This window comes from Chlamydotis macqueenii, chromosome 2 (assembly GCF_036417535.1).
Source record: "Chlamydotis macqueenii isolate bChlMac1 chromosome 2, bChlMac1.mat, whole genome shotgun sequence".
Lineage (NCBI taxonomy): Eukaryota > Metazoa > Chordata > Aves > Otidiformes > Otididae > Chlamydotis > Chlamydotis macqueenii.
Window position 1 is genome coordinate 75,258,038 of NC_141557.1, and position 19,098 is coordinate 75,277,135.

General features: G+C 39.7%; 1 protein-coding gene across 1 annotated transcript in view; it reads right to left on the bottom strand.

The window, feature by feature from the left end:
- Nucleotides 1–19,098, bottom strand: part of PHLPP1 (PH domain and leucine rich repeat protein phosphatase 1) — a 155,131-nt gene that overhangs the window by 27,080 nt on the left and 108,953 nt on the right. The window contains exons 5-10 of the mRNA XM_086740321.1: nt 16,675–16,821; nt 15,899–16,129; nt 14,257–14,459; nt 12,600–12,660; nt 10,582–10,677; nt 6,215–6,370 (exon numbers count right to left, since the gene is read on the bottom strand). Coding sequence (XP_086596447.1) covers nt 6,215–6,370; nt 10,582–10,677; nt 12,600–12,660; nt 14,257–14,459; nt 15,899–16,129; nt 16,675–16,821 — 894 coding nt within the window. The remainder of the gene's footprint in view (nt 1–6,214; nt 6,371–10,581; nt 10,678–12,599; nt 12,661–14,256; nt 14,460–15,898; nt 16,130–16,674; nt 16,822–19,098) is intronic.

A 19,098-nucleotide genomic window follows, 5' to 3' on the forward strand; every position in this document is an offset into this window, starting at 1 on the left:
AAAGAAAAAAAAAAAAAAGACTGTCCCAAAGAATAGGCTAGAATCAAGGACATGGAACTAATTCAACAAACCAGACCTAATATGCAGTCATGTACATTCCCTATTTAAACCCAGAGGATTCTGATCTCACTTTGAACTTCCAAAAGCAGAAGAAAACCTACTGAAAACGATTCCAATTTTTTTTTTTTTTTTTAACACCACTGCCTACCTCTAGCACACACAAAGGATGAATACAGACAATTGTGAGAATACAGCATCTCCCATTTCCTCACCATTTTCTGAGGTAGCTTAGTAAACTTGGCTTTCTGGTAAGACACCATGACCACTGAAAAATTTAAGTCCTTCAAAAAGCTTAAGAATGTTCAACATTAAAAGGAGCAACATAGGCAACTGCATCCAATGGCAAAGTAGCAGCACAATAAAAACCACTGTGCTTAGCTTGAAAGTACTGATAAGAGTTGGAAAGAATACTGCAGCTGCAAAAAGAGAATATGCAGGGAAATCAAGATACCCAGTTTGGCCTGTGCCCCAAGATCTCCATCAGCACAGAGCAATCAAAATAAAAAATTTCTTCTTTGATCCCTTCTGCAGAGACATGCCCTCAATTTCTGATCGTCTAATCCTAAAATAATTTATGATTGTGGTAGGAGGTGTGTGAGGAAGAATTCCGTAAGATAAGCGTGTCTGGGGCAAAAAAGAAAGGGGAGGGGGGGGCATGCCACGGAAATCAAGGCAGTTTTGCCAGCCCATGCAAAAGAGAGTATTTCTCCTCTGTTAAAAAAAAAAGAAAAAAAAAAAAATTAAAGGACAGAAACATTCAAGTGAATCCCTTTCCTGTTGATGGACTGCCAGAAAAACCCACTTCACTGCTCCTGTCTCCTCAGTTCTTACTTTCTAACCTGTCTTTAACTGTTTCATTAACTGGGATTTCCCCAGTTTCTAATGTATTTGGTTGCAAACCCTAACATACCAGCAAAGAAACAAATGCAGCTAAGCATTTCTACAATGAGAGTATGTGCATCAAATACTTGAATAGCTCTCTGCATTCATTTGATTCTGTTTCCTCCCTCACTTCCCCTGCATCCACAATAGGATTGAATACTTGCATCAAAAAGAAGCAGCCACAGTGGGTGGAAATGGCAAATATCAAACAAGAGCAAGTTTAACTGGGTCACTTTCCAGAACTCCAGGAAAAAAAAAAAAAAAAAAAAGAAAACAAAGCCCAAACCCCAAAACAAATTAAATCAATTCAAATAAAATAAAAACAAACAGAAAATCAAACTAGATAAGAACAGCTGAACAAAGCTGAAAACAAGAATCACGCAGACAAGAGGCTAGACAGGCTCTGAATAGCTGATGCTGGCTTAGCCACCACATCTGGCCACGATCAGACACTACAAAACAAAGCCCAAGGTTTAAGCTGTGCACATCACAGCTACACATCTTCACCACACAACTGCTTTAAGTAGTCCAATGGTTGTTTTTAGGATTTGTACTGAAAACATTCATACTAACTGGGAAAGGAAGCTTAGGCAAGAGGGAAACCCTTGCCCTTCATCATTTTGTCTCCATTTTTAGACCCCCCCGACCACTGCCACTACTTTTCTGCCATACTGTCATAGTTTAGCCCTGCTCTGGACCAAGCTACGCAGCCTCTCACTCCCCCCACTCTCCAAGGGAATAGGGGAGAGATAATATAACAAAAAGGCTCGAGGCTTGAGATAAGGACAGGGAGAGATCATTCAAGTTACCATTATGGGCAAAACAGACTTGATTGGGAGAAAACTGTTTATTTATTATTATTAATAAAACCAAAACAGGATAACGAGGAAGAAAACAAAACCAACTTCCCCCTACCCCTCACTCTTCCCAGGCTTAACTTCATTTCAATTATCTCTACCCTCCTTCCTCCCTCCTCAGTGGCACAGGAGGGCAATAGGGGTTGCAGTCAGTTCATCATGGATTGTTTTCTGCTGCTCCTTTATTGTCAGGGGAAGAACTCCTCACATTCCTCCCCTGCTCCAGTGTGGGGTCCCTCACATGGGCACCTTCATGAACTGCTCCAGTGCAGGTCCTTTTCCATGGGGTGCAGTCCCCTCAGGAATCGGCTGCCCCAGCATGAGCCCTCCATGGGCCGCAGCCTCCTTCGGGCATCCACCTGCCCCAACGTGAGGTCCTCCGCAGGCTGCAGGTGGATCTCTTCTCCTCCGTGGGCTGGAGAAAAATCTTGTCAGGAGTAACTTTACTCCTCCCCTTCCTTCTTTACTGACCTTGGCATCTGCAGCCATTCCTCTCACAAAAAATTCTTCACAATCAGCTCAGGCACATGCCTCATGTTCTCTTCACTTCTCTGGGCTGGGCCCAGTCAAGCCTAGAGAGCCGCCCGGCGGGAGACGGCTGCAAGGTCCACAAGGCTTGTGCCTCCCTCCCTCTGCTCCTTGCTTATGCCTCTTCACTTTTTTAAAAGTTTACTTGTCCCCTTCTTAAAAATACGTCATTGCAGAGGCGTTATCACTGAACATTCCGTAACCAATTGGCTCGGCCCTGGACAGTGGTGGGTCTGCCCTAGACCTGGCTGAGTCCACTGAACAAAGGGGAAACTTCTAGCAGCTCACTGCAGAAGCTGCCACCTTAGTCCCCACCACTAAACAAAAACACCACACATACTCAGCTAAAGCTCTTGAATGCTTGCTTGTCTTATCCAAAGAGCATTTTGTACAATAGTTTTCATGCTATTAAACAGTAGTTGGCTTCCTTGTTCCTGGTCAAGGAAGGCAGTAAAGAGTCTGTATGAGAATTAGACAGAGCAGGAAAGGCAACATAACAGATGAAGTAGAGGATAGAAACGAAAGGCTACAGGAATGCAGGTGCATGAAAAAAGGTTCAAGACTCAGCTTGGGAGTTTTCCCCATCAGCCGTAGCACTTGCATGAATTCTCTGTTTTTGCAGCATCTGGTAATGAGAAATGAAGAGATTATCTGGCTGCCTTTGTGGCGCTCATCTTGCCAAGAAAATCCCCACCCTACAAAAGAAATCCTTGCTAACATGATCAAGATGTGCATACTTTCAGTGCAATCAACAGAACCAAGTTCTGTCATGGTCAGATAAATGTTTCATAGGCCAGTCTTCAATTTCTCCTCAACTAACTGTTTAAAATAGAAAATTAATTAAAACACAGACCAGCAAAACACTCCTAAATTATATTCTTCATTGGTTTTTGAAGGATTAAAACAGAAAAGCAATCTTTGTTGATTCTTCTATGAAGAGAACAGAGGTTTTTCAGATTTTTGGTTTGTGGGTTGTTTGGGTTTTTGTTTTTGTTTTTTAAGAAAGTGTTATTCTCTCTTCATGCACTAATACATCAATTTTGCTCCCTTCCTCAGAAGTTCTAGATGTCAAAGCCCACCAGTGCTTGTGCTGAAATTTGCCCAAGGCACTTCACACCCACTTTGTCAAATATTCAGGATTCAGAAGGAGAAAGCATTTAGAATTCACAGCATGAGACTTCATATCCAGACAACATATCATCTGTCAGTTGCACAGGCCCAAGTACCTTTAAAAAAAAAAAAAACTAATCTTTTCAAGGCTGCAAAAGGTAAGTCATTTGATGGAGAGATAAAGGTTCTGTAAGGTAAAGCGATTTGTCCAACATTACAAGCTGTGTAGAGACCATGGCAGACCGCTTGGGAGATCCAGTTCTCTTGGCACCTCTGGCAGTACAGACTGTGCTTCCCAGAAAATGCTTGGAGAAGAGAAGCATTTTACCTTTTTAAAACAAACCAACCCAACCCCCTAAATGCCTTTCCCTGGCCCGGACCCATTTCTGTTGATGCTTAGCTGCTGACAGATGCAAACAACTGAAAAAAAAAAAAAAAAAAAAAAAAAAAAAAAAAGTTTCCTGTAGGAAATTCCAAACTTAAAACTCAGACATTGAAAACTAATCTGCACTGTTGTTTTCCTCCACAGTTATCATGTCTGCAGCAGTCACGGGAGCAGTAGTGAGTACAAGCCATTTGCAAGCCAAGTAATCTAAACCAGTAAAGGAGCAGGGAACAAGGGGGAAAACCCCACCCAAGCCAACTGCTTCTACTGTCATCACAAACGAGGGAGGTTGCAGTGGTGATGAGATGCCAGAATGGGTAAGATCTGTTCATCTCCTGCAACAGTACGTGACTTTGTTAATACTCAGTACCACAGCAGATGACTTTGAAAACACGCGCCCTGTACTGGTAGAAAGCCACAGAACATCAAAGCTGCAGAGAGAAAAAATTCCCAAGTCTCAATATCAATACTGTTATTCAATATATTTTTCAATTCTACCTCTTTTCAGCACACATTTAGCAACTTCTGGAAATCTACTCCCAATTCTGACTTTAGCCTGTACTCATTCATTTTGGCATCACAAAAAAATAATGAAAAGCTGTCTACAGTTTTGTAGCTCACTTTAAAAAGATGAGTTGCAGTACAAAAAAATTTATTCAGGTTCTCTCTCACTGCCAAAATTGCACTAATCTACACCCAGGCCTACAACCTGTTTTTAATAAAAATTTTACAAAATCATTTCTCTCTGCTTTCAAAGATGCCAGTAGCTTTCTGAAACTTACTTAAAGGTTTCTTTCCTTTCCAAATTAACAGATAGGAATTTCAACTTGGGATCTGTAACTAGGATTTTTTTATTGACCTAATTTTGCAACTTCCTGTAAAAAAAAAAGCTTTTTATGAGATTTCATTTCTGAAGTTCATACAATCTGTAATGTACAACAGTTTGAAAAGTCATCCACAAGACAATTGCAGCTGTCCATGCAAAACATCCTTGCCACATGAACAGGCTATGAATTTCACCACTTTTTAACAGAAGTGTGCCAGATAATCGCAATTATTACAGTAGCAACATTGCTTTCAATGCTTTAACTGCACTTTCATGTAAAGTCTCAACTGAAACAGTAAATTAAACATCAGAATAAACTTTGCAGATAATCAATTTGTTCCAAAGGTGGCACCCTACACAGGCTTGAATGTGGACAGGTATGCAAAATTGTTCCAAAAAAATCTTCAAAGCAAATCAGGGTTGAAATGAATCATATACTGGTTCCCAGAACCAAAAACCCATCCTAGTGAAGTTCACCTTTTGAAAGATAATTTTTAACCTAAATGATAAATTCCTCAGAGCATTATTGTTCAAGAGTATACCAAGCTAAGAGTTTATTTAGAAATCATCTCAGCCGCAAACCTAATTATCCAACTCCCAACGCTGTGAATCCCAGGAAATTTAACCAGAAGATCATGATAGAATGAACAGTATACAAGCAGGGATTTATCAATATATTTAATTGGGTGAGGAGTTGTGAGTGAGATCATCTCTCCTCTTGCTTCTCCACTGCTCAAGAAACCCAGGAGCTATGTGTTCCTTTTGTCACAGTTAGCATCAGAAATAAAACCTCACAGCACACAATCTCAGTCTGTTAAATTATGCATGGGTTGAACGCTCCAAAATGCCATTAGTATTTGTGGAAGTGCAGAGGTGCAAGGAACGCAAGTTGGGCCAGCCCATCCACCGTCCCCAGACTATGCTACCAACTTGCCATATTTCAGTCACAATCACTTTACAGGATATGTTCATACCCAAGAAAAAAAAGATTATGAAGACTCAGACTAGAGAAACAGCAGCATAAAAATATGAAACCAGAAAGCAGATCAAGTGGTGACACCAGCTAAATTAGTGACAAACATTTGAAAGGCATAAAAAATTCACAAAGCAAGGACAGGAGAATAGCTGAGTTATTCTGACAGCCTTATGCACAGATTTTGTTTTGTTTGACAGGTATAAATAAATTCTAGCCTCTGACTGAAGGGGAGGGAAAAAAAAGCTTTCACACTCCATCAAACAAGCCTAAGAAATATGTATTTAAAGAAACTGCCACTAACCCATCTCAGTGTATGCAGCTGAAAATAGCATGTGCTTCACTTTACAGCTAGATTTCAAGAAGTAGGTGTTCAGCAGGAGCTTGGTGTGGAAAAAGCAGCAACCATATAAGGCAACAAAACCAGAATAAAAAGAATGTGTTTTGGTGAGTTGGGCAGACATCTGTTCTTACCACACAAGGTTTGGCAACTTTGAAATTAGGGGAACCTCAGATTACCCTTTCAGCTAGGAAGTAACACACCAAGTAAGGTCCCTCACATGCAAATCGAGATGAAATTTCTTTATATTTACCTGTCTGCTTTCAAAAGCAGGTTAGACGGCAGTTCAAGGAGCTGGTTGTGTTGTATGTCCAGGACCTCCACTTGTGTTCGCTCGATCCGATCTGGTAGCCTTCCTAACATGTTATGTCCTGCCAGCAGCTTACGCAGACTACTATTGTAAAACAACCTTTGAGAAATAAAAAACATCAAAAATGAGAAAAATCTAAACCAAAGAGTTGCTTTGAGAATTTAGGTGTGATATCAGAGTTCATTACAAGAAAGTGATTCAGCCAACTGATTAGCAGACATGGTATTAATTACGCACAGATCCAAGAATGTCTTCCCACTCTCCACCAACTTCTTGAAAGGGTTGTTCAGAGACAGGGAAGGAGGTTTAAGGATGATTCAGGAGTGAAAGTAGCGAGAAAGAGTTACCTTATTGCACTGTATAAAACATCAATACAGAAGCATGATAGTGAAGTAGGCATTTGCTAACAATGGCTGCAGAAAACTGCAGAAACCCCCTAGATAACTGAAGAACATTAGAAGTGTGGGTGAAATCACCACTCACCCCACAAGTTTCATAGTGCTTTATTCATTGTGTGCTGACTCATAATCCAACGCAATTCCCCACCCCCCTATTTTCCTTTTCTGTTAATACCAGACTAACATAAAGCCTCCTTTCCAGTTTTACAGTGAATGAAATTTATCTAATCGGCTTTACTTTCTTGAGCTTTTACAAGCAATAGATGACCTGGACTCCTATCCCCCTGATCCATTTTTTGGGGGGGCTGGGGGAGAAGTGCAGGGGGAGAAAAGGGCAACATGAAGACACAAGAACAAACAGTTGCTTTGATCAAATAGTAAAGCTAAAATATGCAGTATAAACAACATAATGAATTTCAATCTGCACCTAAAGACCTCAAAAATGGAGCAACTCTTGATTTTGAACAGGAACCACTTTCAGTAAATTAAGAAGAAAGATTATTCTTCATCTGCCACCTGTCTTACATTCCTGCTACCGTACTATTTAATCTGGCGAGCCTATGCATCATGCTGACCTGTTTCAATCAAAGACTCTCAAATTACTCAGCATTAAAGCAAAAATCTTCTTCCCTATGTTACAATGACCCAAATACACATAAAGAGCCTCCCTGCCCTTTCCCTACAATACATCAGGTCATCAGATTACTGCGCCAAAATAATCAACGAAGTATGCTGAGTATTTTCCCCTTGACAGATACAGTCATACTCTCTATCTGTGTGCCAGTGTTAACAGTTATCTCAGTTGGCTGGATCGTCTGTGTTATGACCATGGATACAAGTCAACAGCCAGCCGTATCATTCCAGAAGGCTCAACGCAGAGTGAAAAGACTTACCACACAGTGATAAGCATATCTATTATGTTTTCGTCATTTAACCATTTTTGTTTCACTCCACTTTCACTTGAAAATCTCTCTCAGTTACAGATTTGCCTTTCTATTCTATTTCCTTCCCTAATCAAGACTCACCAATATCATCAACACCAAACATTACAATAAATAGCAGAATCGGTTGACATCTCCAAAAAATTTTATCATTTTGGGTTTTTTTTTTTTGGATGAGTGGGGGCAGTGTAATTTTAAAATAAAAGAAGTTCAAATAATGGCAAAAAGCCTTAGCAATTAGCTTTTCCATGAAAATATATTTTACAAATAATTCAGAAGAACCAGGTAAGCCTTTGGAAGTTTTTAGTTTGTTTTTTCTTCTTTTCCAAGTTACACAAGCACCAAAGGAACCAGGCTACCTGAAGAGAAATTTGAACCACTAGCAGTTAACTAAGCAACCTGCTGATGAGCCTGCGATACCTAGTTCTCAAGCTGAGTGGGGAATGAGGACACTAGGGCCGCTCTTCCCTACGGGCAGCTTTCCCACTTGCCCAGCTCCCTCTGGCAGTTTTCATGGGATCAAAAAGTTCTAAGGACAAACACGTTGCTCAGCATCAGCATTTTCTGAGAAAACATGGTTTGGTGAAAGCATTCAACCAATTCCTTTAGTAAGCAACTGTTCAAGACAACATAATGTTGAATACAGATAGATCTTAAAAAAAAAAAAAAAAAGAACAAAAATACATACAGACATCTGTTCACTGGTGGAGGCAAGGTCATCTTGGCAACTCTTAATTGAAGCATTTCCATTTTCTTTGGGGAATCTTTGGCAACATCAGTTTTATGACAATTAATTTGTCCTGCGTAGCTAAGATTAAGTACCCTTTTTGTTATTTTTCAGTACCTCTAAAGCAGAAATGGCTGCATTACAGCTCACTGTACATTATACTCATTTTCTTTGACTGACTCAAACATTAGTGTATGGTCCTCTATCTCAACTGCTTCAACTCTGTGTCTTCAAAGATTGGTTTTTTTTGTTTCAAGAGGCAAACGCACATATCAGCAACCTAATTTGTTTAGATTAGGTGCAACCTTCAGCCTTCCAGGAAACTGCTGGTCAGTCAAAGCTTGAACATTTGTGGTTAGAGTTGCAAGCATCCTCCTACTAGGAGAGTCCTGCTCATCCACTTCACAGGTTTTCAGAGTGCTGTTCTATGTAGAAGGAAGAGCACACAGCAGTGCACATGAACACACTTACCGGGCACTAGTATTTATTTGATATTTAACAGCAGATCTATACGCCTGAGCCATTTGCATTTGAATCCAGATCCAAATTTCCCTAAAGATTAACAGACATTCAAAGCCTGTGTTTTGAACTGGGCCTTAAAACTGAGGTGACTTATTAGGAGCTAAGCTATCTAGACACATACTACAAAGAAGAGCTTTCAAAGATAAGCTGTTTCCTGGGGTTAATGATAAGATGGCAGGAGAGACAAGTGGGATGTTGACTGTACCTAATTTCAGCTGATCATTAATCTCCCACAGATATCCGGTATGCCTTGATAGTCCTTGCTGTTATGAAGTGCAAATGAAAGGCAAATGAACTTTTGCTCCCCGCACCTTCTAAGTAGGCACAGTTTCACTTTGTGTGAAAAAACAGAGGGATTAATAATCTGCACGTTAGCCTGTTAGTTTGCTAAGTAAATTTCCTCACATCCTTTTCCACCCACATTTCTGAAATCTATTCTCTTCCCATTTCTGACACTAAAACTGCCAGTTTACACCATATGGCACATTCACCTGACCCAGACAAAACTATCCTTTTTTGTTTGTGATGCATAAGGAAAATACCGACTAGCTCATCATATACTAGCTGTCTACAATCATAGAATCAAAAAATAGTTTGAGTTGGAAAGGACCTTTAAAGGTCATCTAGTCCAACCTCCCTGCAAGAAGCAGGGACATCCCCAACTAGATCAGGTTGCTCAGAGCCCTGTCCAACCTGGCCTTGAATGTTTCCAGAGATGGGGCATCCACCACCTCTCTGGGCAACCTGTTCCAGTGTTCCACCACCCTCATTGTAAACATTTTTTTTCCTTATATCAAGTCTGAATCTACCTCCTTCTATTTTAAAACCATTACCCTTCATCCTATCACAACAGGCCCTGCTGAAAAGTTTCTCTCTGTCTTTCTTATAAGCCCCCTTTAGGTACTGGAAGGCCACTATAAGGTCTCCCCAGAGCCTTCTCTTCTCCAGGCTGAAGAACCCCAACTCTCTCAGGAATTCCATCCTTTGTGCCTAGTATGTTCTCCTTCTTTCACAACATTTCTTTTGAAGCATACAGAGCAAGCAAGAATGACAGCTCTCTTCCACTTAAGTCAGGAACTTCAAAAATTTTCAGTATCAGTACCTGACCTCTTGGAACAGGTCTCTCTAGTAAAAAAACCTAATAAAAATCATTCTAATTTAAACTCAATTCCTATTTTCCTTCCTGTTCACTTGCTTTTCTATCATTTATATTTATCAATTTTAACTTTAGACTTCTGGAAAAGAGACCATCTTTGTGGTGATGGTGATTGCTCTACCTCCAGGAGTTTGCTTGCTTGATGAGGCTTTACCTTCTCTTCTCAACTCTTTTTCACTTAAACAGGGCTGTGAACTGGAGTCTCTAGGCACAACTGAGACCGAGTTACAAGTTCTGTATCTCTGATCTGTCATGCAAAGTTATGGCTGTAAATATTTAATATTCAATATCAAAAATGAAGGGCTTTCTTGCCTGAACAGTCACATTAACAGCTTCAAAACTTCCACTTGGAGTTCAAAAGCACTGGTTTCTCTGCATGAAAATAAAAGAAGAAAGGCTGGGTGGAAGCTGGAGGCATGATGACACCCCACAAGGTAAAAATAAAATCAAACAAAAGATAAAACAGGCAGCCTGACAGTCACTGGAACAAGCTAAACACTGAATCAGCAATTATTTCTGAATTGCTTATCCTGTTTCACATTGTGCAACTGGTCTGCAAGACTCACCGGGCAGGCAGCTCACGTATCCGATTGTGGCCAACATCCAACACTTCCAGTTTCCTGCTGTCACATACCCACTCAGGCAGGTTTTCCAGATGATTTCTATGAATAAAGAACACAAAGAGGTATAACTAAATGATAATCAAGTTGCAAAGGCTATTAAGAGTTCAGCCTCAAGAGATACAGAGGCCTCCAGGAAATGAATCTGCTACATCGTATTTTTCTTATGAGATTGTATCACCCCTCCTTCTCTAAGGGTACTACCAGGGCAGTAAGGTCTTGAGTGAGGGGGCAAGAAAGCTAACAGCATTACCATCTCCCTAGATGTGCAGCCACTAAGAAACTGGAAAAAAGCTGCTTCCAAATTACTGGGGAAGAAGTATTAACAGTATCAGGGTATCAAGGATGAAGTCTCTCCAGGAAGAAGAAAATTTGGGAGATATTCTTCAGAAGATATTCACATCCTACACAGTTGAAACACACCTCTTTGATTCCCCATAAATTCAATCCTGAAACCACTCCACCACTCTTCAGCTATCTCACTGAATAGAGCAAATTTTTTTTGTGTGTGTGCGTATCTTTAATGTCAAGTGTTTTGCTTTTCTTGCATTTGTCTTCACAGAAACTAGCCCTTCTAAAATGTAAGTTCTTTGAGGTAAGTTTTCCAAATAACGCACTGAAAACATGCAGCTAGGCACAGTGGGACACCCATGTATCCCACCTTAAAGACAAAAATTATCAGTACAAAATACATAGAGCAGATTGTGTGCATGTGCTTTCACATAACCACTACTTCAGTTAGCATACACAGATGCAAAACTGGGCATCAAATAATATCCAGGCACTTGCAGACTTGAAGTTCAGAAACAGGACCCTTGCACAGCATGAACGTAAATCAATGTTCATGCTCATTCATGTACTTGTATCCTATAATTTATTCATGCAATAGCCTTTAACCAAAATATGCACTAGCAACCCAATCCCTCTTATCCTCAGATAGGTTCCTTTTCAATCTCAGATTTCCCAAATTTCAAGCGAGCCAAGAAGCTAAAGACACTCTACCCATTTACTTATAATGCCATCACTGAAATGAGACATAAAAAGGGGTTTGTGATCAAAATCATGCATTCTGCCCTCAATTTCATTTACAGCTAAATGGAGAACATAGCTTTACAAAGAATGCTCTTCAATAAATCACCCTTATTTAGTCACATCTGTGTGTTACATTTAGGTGCACCATGCAAGTAACTCATGGTTGATGAAACTTTGAAAGTTGATGGCCACACCTCCAGGTTAAGTCAGTAATTATTATGATCACCCTCAACAGCTTAAGAGTGCTTTAAGCAGGCTTTTTAATGAATGAGATTATCACTTCAACATACAGATGAGTAATTCCTTAAAGAAGACCATACATGTGCTTAATGTCTAAGTGTTTCCCTGACTCAGTCCTTAAATTGTAAAACAAACTAAAACACCTCCTTTTCTATTTCTTTCCTTTTCTCACCTCCCTCATTAAGGTGAGATTTACAGATGCATTCAAATGGCAACTGCAGACATCCCTGCAGCAGCCAGAGCTGCAAAGAACAAGGATGAGTTGCAGGAGCTGCCGAACTGATGAGTAAACTATCAAACTGTTACCTACGCTGGACTTGTGACACAGACATATTCAGAAGGGGACTTCGGTACATGTCTCATGTTGGTGCATGCTTGAATCATCATGTTATATGTCTGTAAGATAGGAATTCTTTACTTCAGAGAAACTCTCTTCCTGTAACTATAAAGGCACATTTTGCTTTCAGCAAAATTTAAAGTAAATCTATAAAAAGGAAACAGGGAAGAACTGACCAGTAGAAAAAAGCCCATTCTCTTAACTCTGAGAATCACTCTTCTCATATCTCAAGGTCCAATTCCTGTCCCTACTCCCTCCCAGTAAAATATCAGTGAATGCCATTTTTCCATAAGCCTCATTGATACATATTTTACAGACCCAAGAAAAACAAAACTAAACAAAAACATACTCTTACCTAGAAATATCCATATAAGCCAGGCAATTAGGAACTGGGTACACATCAAGGTGAACAAGTTCTAGGGGGAAAATAAAAGTGGTGATAAAGTTTTGCACCTAAATGTCTGTTCCAGAAGAGTTACTTTAAGCAGCTAACATCCAGAAATTTCAGAACAAGTCAGTAACCTTAAAAACTTCTGAGACTATAGACCTTTGTGAACCAAGGTTTTTTCTTTATTATGTCTGAATATATTTGCTGTATTACATTATACTTGCTGTGACAAACACTGCATAACTGATCAGAGAGGAGAAACTGAAGGATTTTAAAAGTTTCACGGCAAATTCTAATTTCTCCATTTTTGTCCCAGACTTGTAACTTCACCTCTGCCATTCTCTGCCCAGATGTGCCAGTCACAAACCTGCTCTTCTTTTACTTCACTGGTCACTAATGGTACAGGCATGGAAGGGAGACTCCCCACTCTGGAACAGCAAGCTACAGAATACATCTTGCCATGATGTGATTCCTCCACATCATGGCAAGATCCAGAGTATTTTTCAACATATGAAATGAGTCTTTGCATCCCTGTGGAGTCCCTGGTTGCAGACAGCCTTACGGACCTTTCATAGTGTCTCAACTACTGCTAGAAATGTTATATTTTGATTGCTTCAATAATATTTCATATCTTAAGGTTTTTAAGTAGCTAATGCTTAGCATTAAGGTTGAAACAAAACCAGCAGACATTTATTTGAGTCTACAGAAAATCTGCTGAAGTGAAAATGTAACAAGCATCATGCTTCCTTTGGAAGATGAGACAAGGTGCCCAGAGAGAGCCAAGAGAGGATTGCCAGGAGGAACAGCAACACCAAATAGGCAGTTGATTGCAAGACACGAGTTGACTTGGGTTCTCAGCTCACATTGCACAGCACGTGCTCAGATTATGTTAACTTTTCTCAGCTACAAAGATCATAGCATGAATACTTAAGGAAGGCACAGGTTTGGATATCGTTAGGATGACAGCCTTTTAAAGGCAGTGCAGACGGTTCGGCAAATTCACAGCTCTTTGAGCTTGCATTTGTTTATTCCATACCAAACTACTCCAAACAATAAAAGTGGTGCTGAAAACTAAGTATTTTAAGTAACAGCCCCTTCCAGAGACAGATCAAACAAATCCTATTCATATAACACAGGACTTATTCAACTGGAAAACGTTGCTTTACTTTTATTACTGAATACAAGTGAAGTTACTCATTACAGATTTTGTAGCTTTCTGGCCAGAGTAAGCAGTGAGAGGCAGTAACAAAAATATGTATCATTTTAGTTTGTCTCAGAAAAGTTCAAACTTTCTCAGGTCTGGGGAAAAGCAATAAATTTGCTTTTTGCCTTGGTAAAGCAATACATTAATATAATCCAAAGAACTGACAACTTCAAGAGCCCTTCCTGCTGACACAGAGAGGAATTTCAGCCCAAATTTTAAATCAGTAGTCCAGTTTTACTTTAAAGTCACTTCTAAGCTCAGAATTGGCAGTAGCATGACACTGTACGTGTGAAACTCTTTTCTCCAAGGACCATGTCAAGAGCCTCCTGATTACATGCACTGCACTCTTTAAGCATCCAACAGAGAACCATGTACGAAAACCAGAAGTCAGATGACACCACCACTGAAAAATGCACTTACCATTTGAAGAAGCATACAGTGCTTTGAGAAAATAGCCACTGATTTTGAGGGTTACCAGTTGGTTCCGTTCACAGTGTAACACCTCAACATTGTTAAAAACTGTTGCATCCAGCTCCCCAAGTTTGTTGTCTCTGAGATCCAGCTGGGTCACATGATGCAGAAAATCTATTTCATTGGCCTCCAGTCGCCTAACTGAATTCAATCTTGCAGACAAAAAAAAAAGGAGATTGAGTGTAGTTATGTGGCAGGCTCCTGCTGACCAACCAATGCTCACTCTACAATCAGTTGCGCTGAATTAAACTAGCATACCTCCAGGTTCTGATAAAGGTTGATTTTAAATATTTGCCCCTTTGTTATGGTATTTAAAAAGCAGAATGGATCAGCTATGTTGTTTTATTCATCAAGACAAAGGAATGATGACACCAAGTGCCTTTCTAAACTACTTCGAAAACTACAATAAAAAGCTGGGCAAGAACGTAAGTATTACTGTTATTGTGCCTATAAAAAGAAAAGATGATCTGGCTGTTATTTGTGCCAGATAGTTTGGAAAAGAACAAATCCTCTACAGTTACTGCTGGTTTATCATAAATATCTGCTGGAAAAGTCCATCAGATATGAGTAAGTTGCAGATACTGGAGTCTCTTGCCTTACTGAAAGGCCAAATTAAGATCTATGAATTCCCAAATTTGCCTCTCGCTTTGCCATGTTCCACAGTAAGCAAATTCAGAGGCCTGAAAATGAGTGTTGAAAGAAAACAAAGCAAAAATCCAAGATGAGCGGGTGTCTCAGATAAAGAGAACAAGTTTTATCACATCTTCACTGCAGTGCATTGACACTGCCAATACTCAACAACTTCCCCAGAAGTTACAATTGAAATAAGATTATATGTAACCCAGCAATATTTGAGATGGCAGAGCACTCAAAAGAGTTCAGTTTCAGATTCTCAGCTCTTACCAGAACACTAAAAATCAGTATAGTAACTTCTGTTGGCCCATTAAGCCTCCCTAGTGAGGATAAGGGTGTATACCTGCAATTTTGTTGTTACTCTTGCTTTCAAAGAGCTGCCCTCTATGTAACAGTTGTGTTTTCAGAGTAGCTACATTTTCCAATTAAAAGAAATATATACCAGAGCCATTGTAATAAGGATCCGTTTAGATTCTGCTGAAAGCATCAATAAAATAGTGTTACTCACGGTGGACTAGGGTTTTTAACATACTAAGAAATATTAAAATACCTATTTTTGTCCTCTCACCTTCACTGCCCTTTTCTTCGTCTCACACATCTGTAACATTTCAGACAGATGCTTTTTGAGTAAGGGACTATCGTTTAGGTTATATTAACACTGCACCGACTCGAACTGCAGAAGTCACCAGTGCCCCAGGCTCCGTTTTGTTTGGGTTTTTTTGGTATAATTTCCCCCACTCATTTTCCTAACTACTGATCCCCCTAAATGTTACCTCTTCCTCAAAGAAGAGTGCTAAGTCGTGGCAAGTGCTGTGAGTTATATAATACTGCCACAAACATGGTTCAATGGACTAACACAACAGGTTCGTACCCGGAGGCTATTCTGACAGCCAAAGATAAACCATTTCAACACCAATAATTTAGACCCACTTATTTTTCCCCTTTTTCAAGTACCTACCTTAGATCCACATGTTTAATGTGAGGCATCCTTTTTAACACCTGCAGGTTCAGAGTATCTATGCAGTTTCCTGACATACAGAGCTTATCCATAGCAGTCAGCTTTTCCAGCACGCCTGGAATGTCGGTGAACTCGTTGAAGGACAGACTCACATAGCTGAGCTGATGCATATGCTCCAGTTCATCAGGAAGGGACTGCAGAAAGTTGCCGTCAAGCAAAAATGTCTGCAAGCTATTAAAGGCGGGTGAAGGGAAAGGAGAGTGAATAAAGTGAGTGACCTGCTAAATCACATTTCCTTCCTGTAAACACACAAATCTGCTGAAGTTACAGTGAAATAAAATATACAAAAGGGCAGAAGAAATAAAAACATTAAGGAATAACACTAACATCTGCTACAGAAGATATCAACCAAATAATTAAAAGCCTTGCAACTATGAAATGCAGGCTGTGCTAGACAGCTGTATCTTCAAACATCTCCAGAACTGTGAATTGTGTGATGGCTGAAGCACATAAGCAAGGGGGTTTATAGATTATCTTCACCACGAAGGTGACCCTTGTGTCAAATACTGGGGACTGGAAGAGCTTCAAGACACAAACGGCACTTCCCCTCCACTTGCAGCTCACAACTGAATCCACACAGATCTAACAAGCCAGTCTACTCTGACAAAACCCAGTAGATATAAACCCTTTCCCATAGCAAGATTATGTACAGAGGCATGAAACTGCTTGTTGTCTATATTATCAGTCTGTATATTAAATTTTAAGAAAGTACTTGCTTGTGCATCTCGCCTACAACTGCTGGAACACTTCTCAGGGCATTGCAGGACACATTGAGTTCAGTCAGGGTTGGGATACTGCAGACTGCCAGTGGGAAGTCTCCTAAATTATTATTGGAAAGGTTAAGGCTCTTCAATTTGGTGAATCTATGATGAGATAAGAAAAAAAAATATTTTTTTTTTAAAAGAGACAAACAAGTAAAGCAAATCACACCAAGTTACCCTGCAATAATTAATACAAGGTAAGTTTGGTGATGTAAATGCACATCCCATGCATTTTTAGCTTATGTACTCAGAACAACCAGGGAAACTACTAGTCACTCAAATTCAACACCACTTGCAAGAGTTCACTCACATTAAGCTGGCATAGAGAAACAGGCCCTCCTCAACAACATGCTAAATATATTTTCCTACAAGTGTAACAAAGAACAAAAACCTTGCCATCCTTATGATATACATTTCTTCTGTGGCATCTCATCCTGTCTTAAAGCTGAATTTTTCTGAACACATTTCTTGCTAGTAAGACTACCTTAGTGACACTGGCTACAAGGCACAAGAAATTCTCAGCTTATTTGAGCACGATTTTTGTGGTGCAGCTCAGCTCCATTCATGTGCATAGATACTGCCTTTCAACCAAAAATTCTCATTAGAATAGGCTGCTTTGAATACAACTGGGAAATATGTTGAATTAAAGCAGAGTTTAGTGAGACTTCTCTAATGACAGAGGTGAATTCTTACACTCTCAATTAACTACTATGTCAAAGCTTGCACAGATTTCAAAATTTTGTCCTTGACATGTCACAGAACTCTTAAAAAAAGCCCTTTGGTCTATCACATCAGCCAATGAAGCAACTTGCATGTGCTTGCCTTATTAAAGATGACCAAGCCTGTTTGAACAAAAAACCCAAGAAGGGGCAATCCAATTAGTCTGCCTGCAAGTTCAGCAACACTATTATGGTTGCCTAACAACCACTGGGAGGTATGCCTAAAGGCAAGTAAAAGGATGAATTAAAATATCTGTGTCAGATTCCAACAGATGGGAGGAAGTTCCTTTTCTGGCATGGTTTACACCAGGACATTTTATTTGGACTTTGTTTTCCCTTTGTTAAGGTGCAAGTCCTTCATTGGTATGAGCAGGCTTTTATATAACGTGGCGATGGAAGCAGAAGCGCACCTATGAATGCCTCTATTCCATGTGTAAGTAATCTCCAACAGCATGTGCCAGTGCATCCACAGCCTTTGCACCAGCCCAGCACATTCTTACCTTAAAACACTTTGTTCTCTCCCGACCACAAAACACGGACAGAAAACACATCAAGCATTAAACAAGTTTAAAAGTTTCAAAGTCAAAAAAACTCCTAGAAATCCTCACCAGCTGAGAATGGTGGCACACACCTTTAGTATTGCCTAAATCAAACTAATACTACTGACTAAAACTCAACATGAACATCTAAGTAGTGCTTCATATTGTATTTCAATGGGGGTTGTAAGTGAAATGTGGATTTTACCACCAAAGACAGGTTCTAAATATATTTAAAGTTTACAAATACATTTCAAAGGCTTGCAGCAAGCAAGGGAATGTTGTGCTCTCTATTGGTATTTTGGTTCAAAAATGGCAGAAGAAAAAAATGGAAAAGTCACGGCCAGAGTTATCACAGATTTTGAACACCCTGTGCCATGCTGGAAGTTTGGAGTTTGGAACAGAGTTAGATGGAGACTAGATGAAATCTTGTAGTCAAATTACTGCTGCAGGGAAAAAATGCTACTGTGCAGAAACAATGACTAATGTATCTCTAGAGGGAGAACTGCAAAATAAAAGGAGGCTATGGTAAGCTAGCTGATGTTAGTCAGGGAAAAAAGAAAAAAAAAAAAAGCACATTTTAAACACTATACCTTCCTATTCCTCTATTTTGAGACAAAGGGCTTAAAATTCTTGAGCCTAGAACTGAAACTGACAATCCCACATTTATCTTGAAGATAGCTGTGAATTTAGGCCACAGTTTGCCTTGAAATTTGGGGTGATCCTGTGGTGGAACAGCTGTCCCACATCTTCCTCAAAATCAACTGCAAATACAAACAGGAGTGCTCTAAGTAGTGGACTCCATGGCCTTTAGAAACAACTTTTTTTTTCAGTATTCAGCTAAGTGCAAAAATAGTAGTGAAGACAGGAAGATCAAATCAAAATAACTACGCTCCTAGAGAAATGTAAAAATACAAACATTACAATTTTCAGGTCAACTATGAAAAAAGAATTAACTCATTTTACAATCAACACCGAGGCAACAGCCTTTACCTGTGCTGCTCTGGAGTCTCAGAAGAACAGCCCCAGGGCTTCTTCCCACTGAGTGAAAACTACAATCTGCTAGAAGACCCCAAATACAGACTTCAGATAAAATTACAGAAGATCAAGCTAATAAGCAGAGG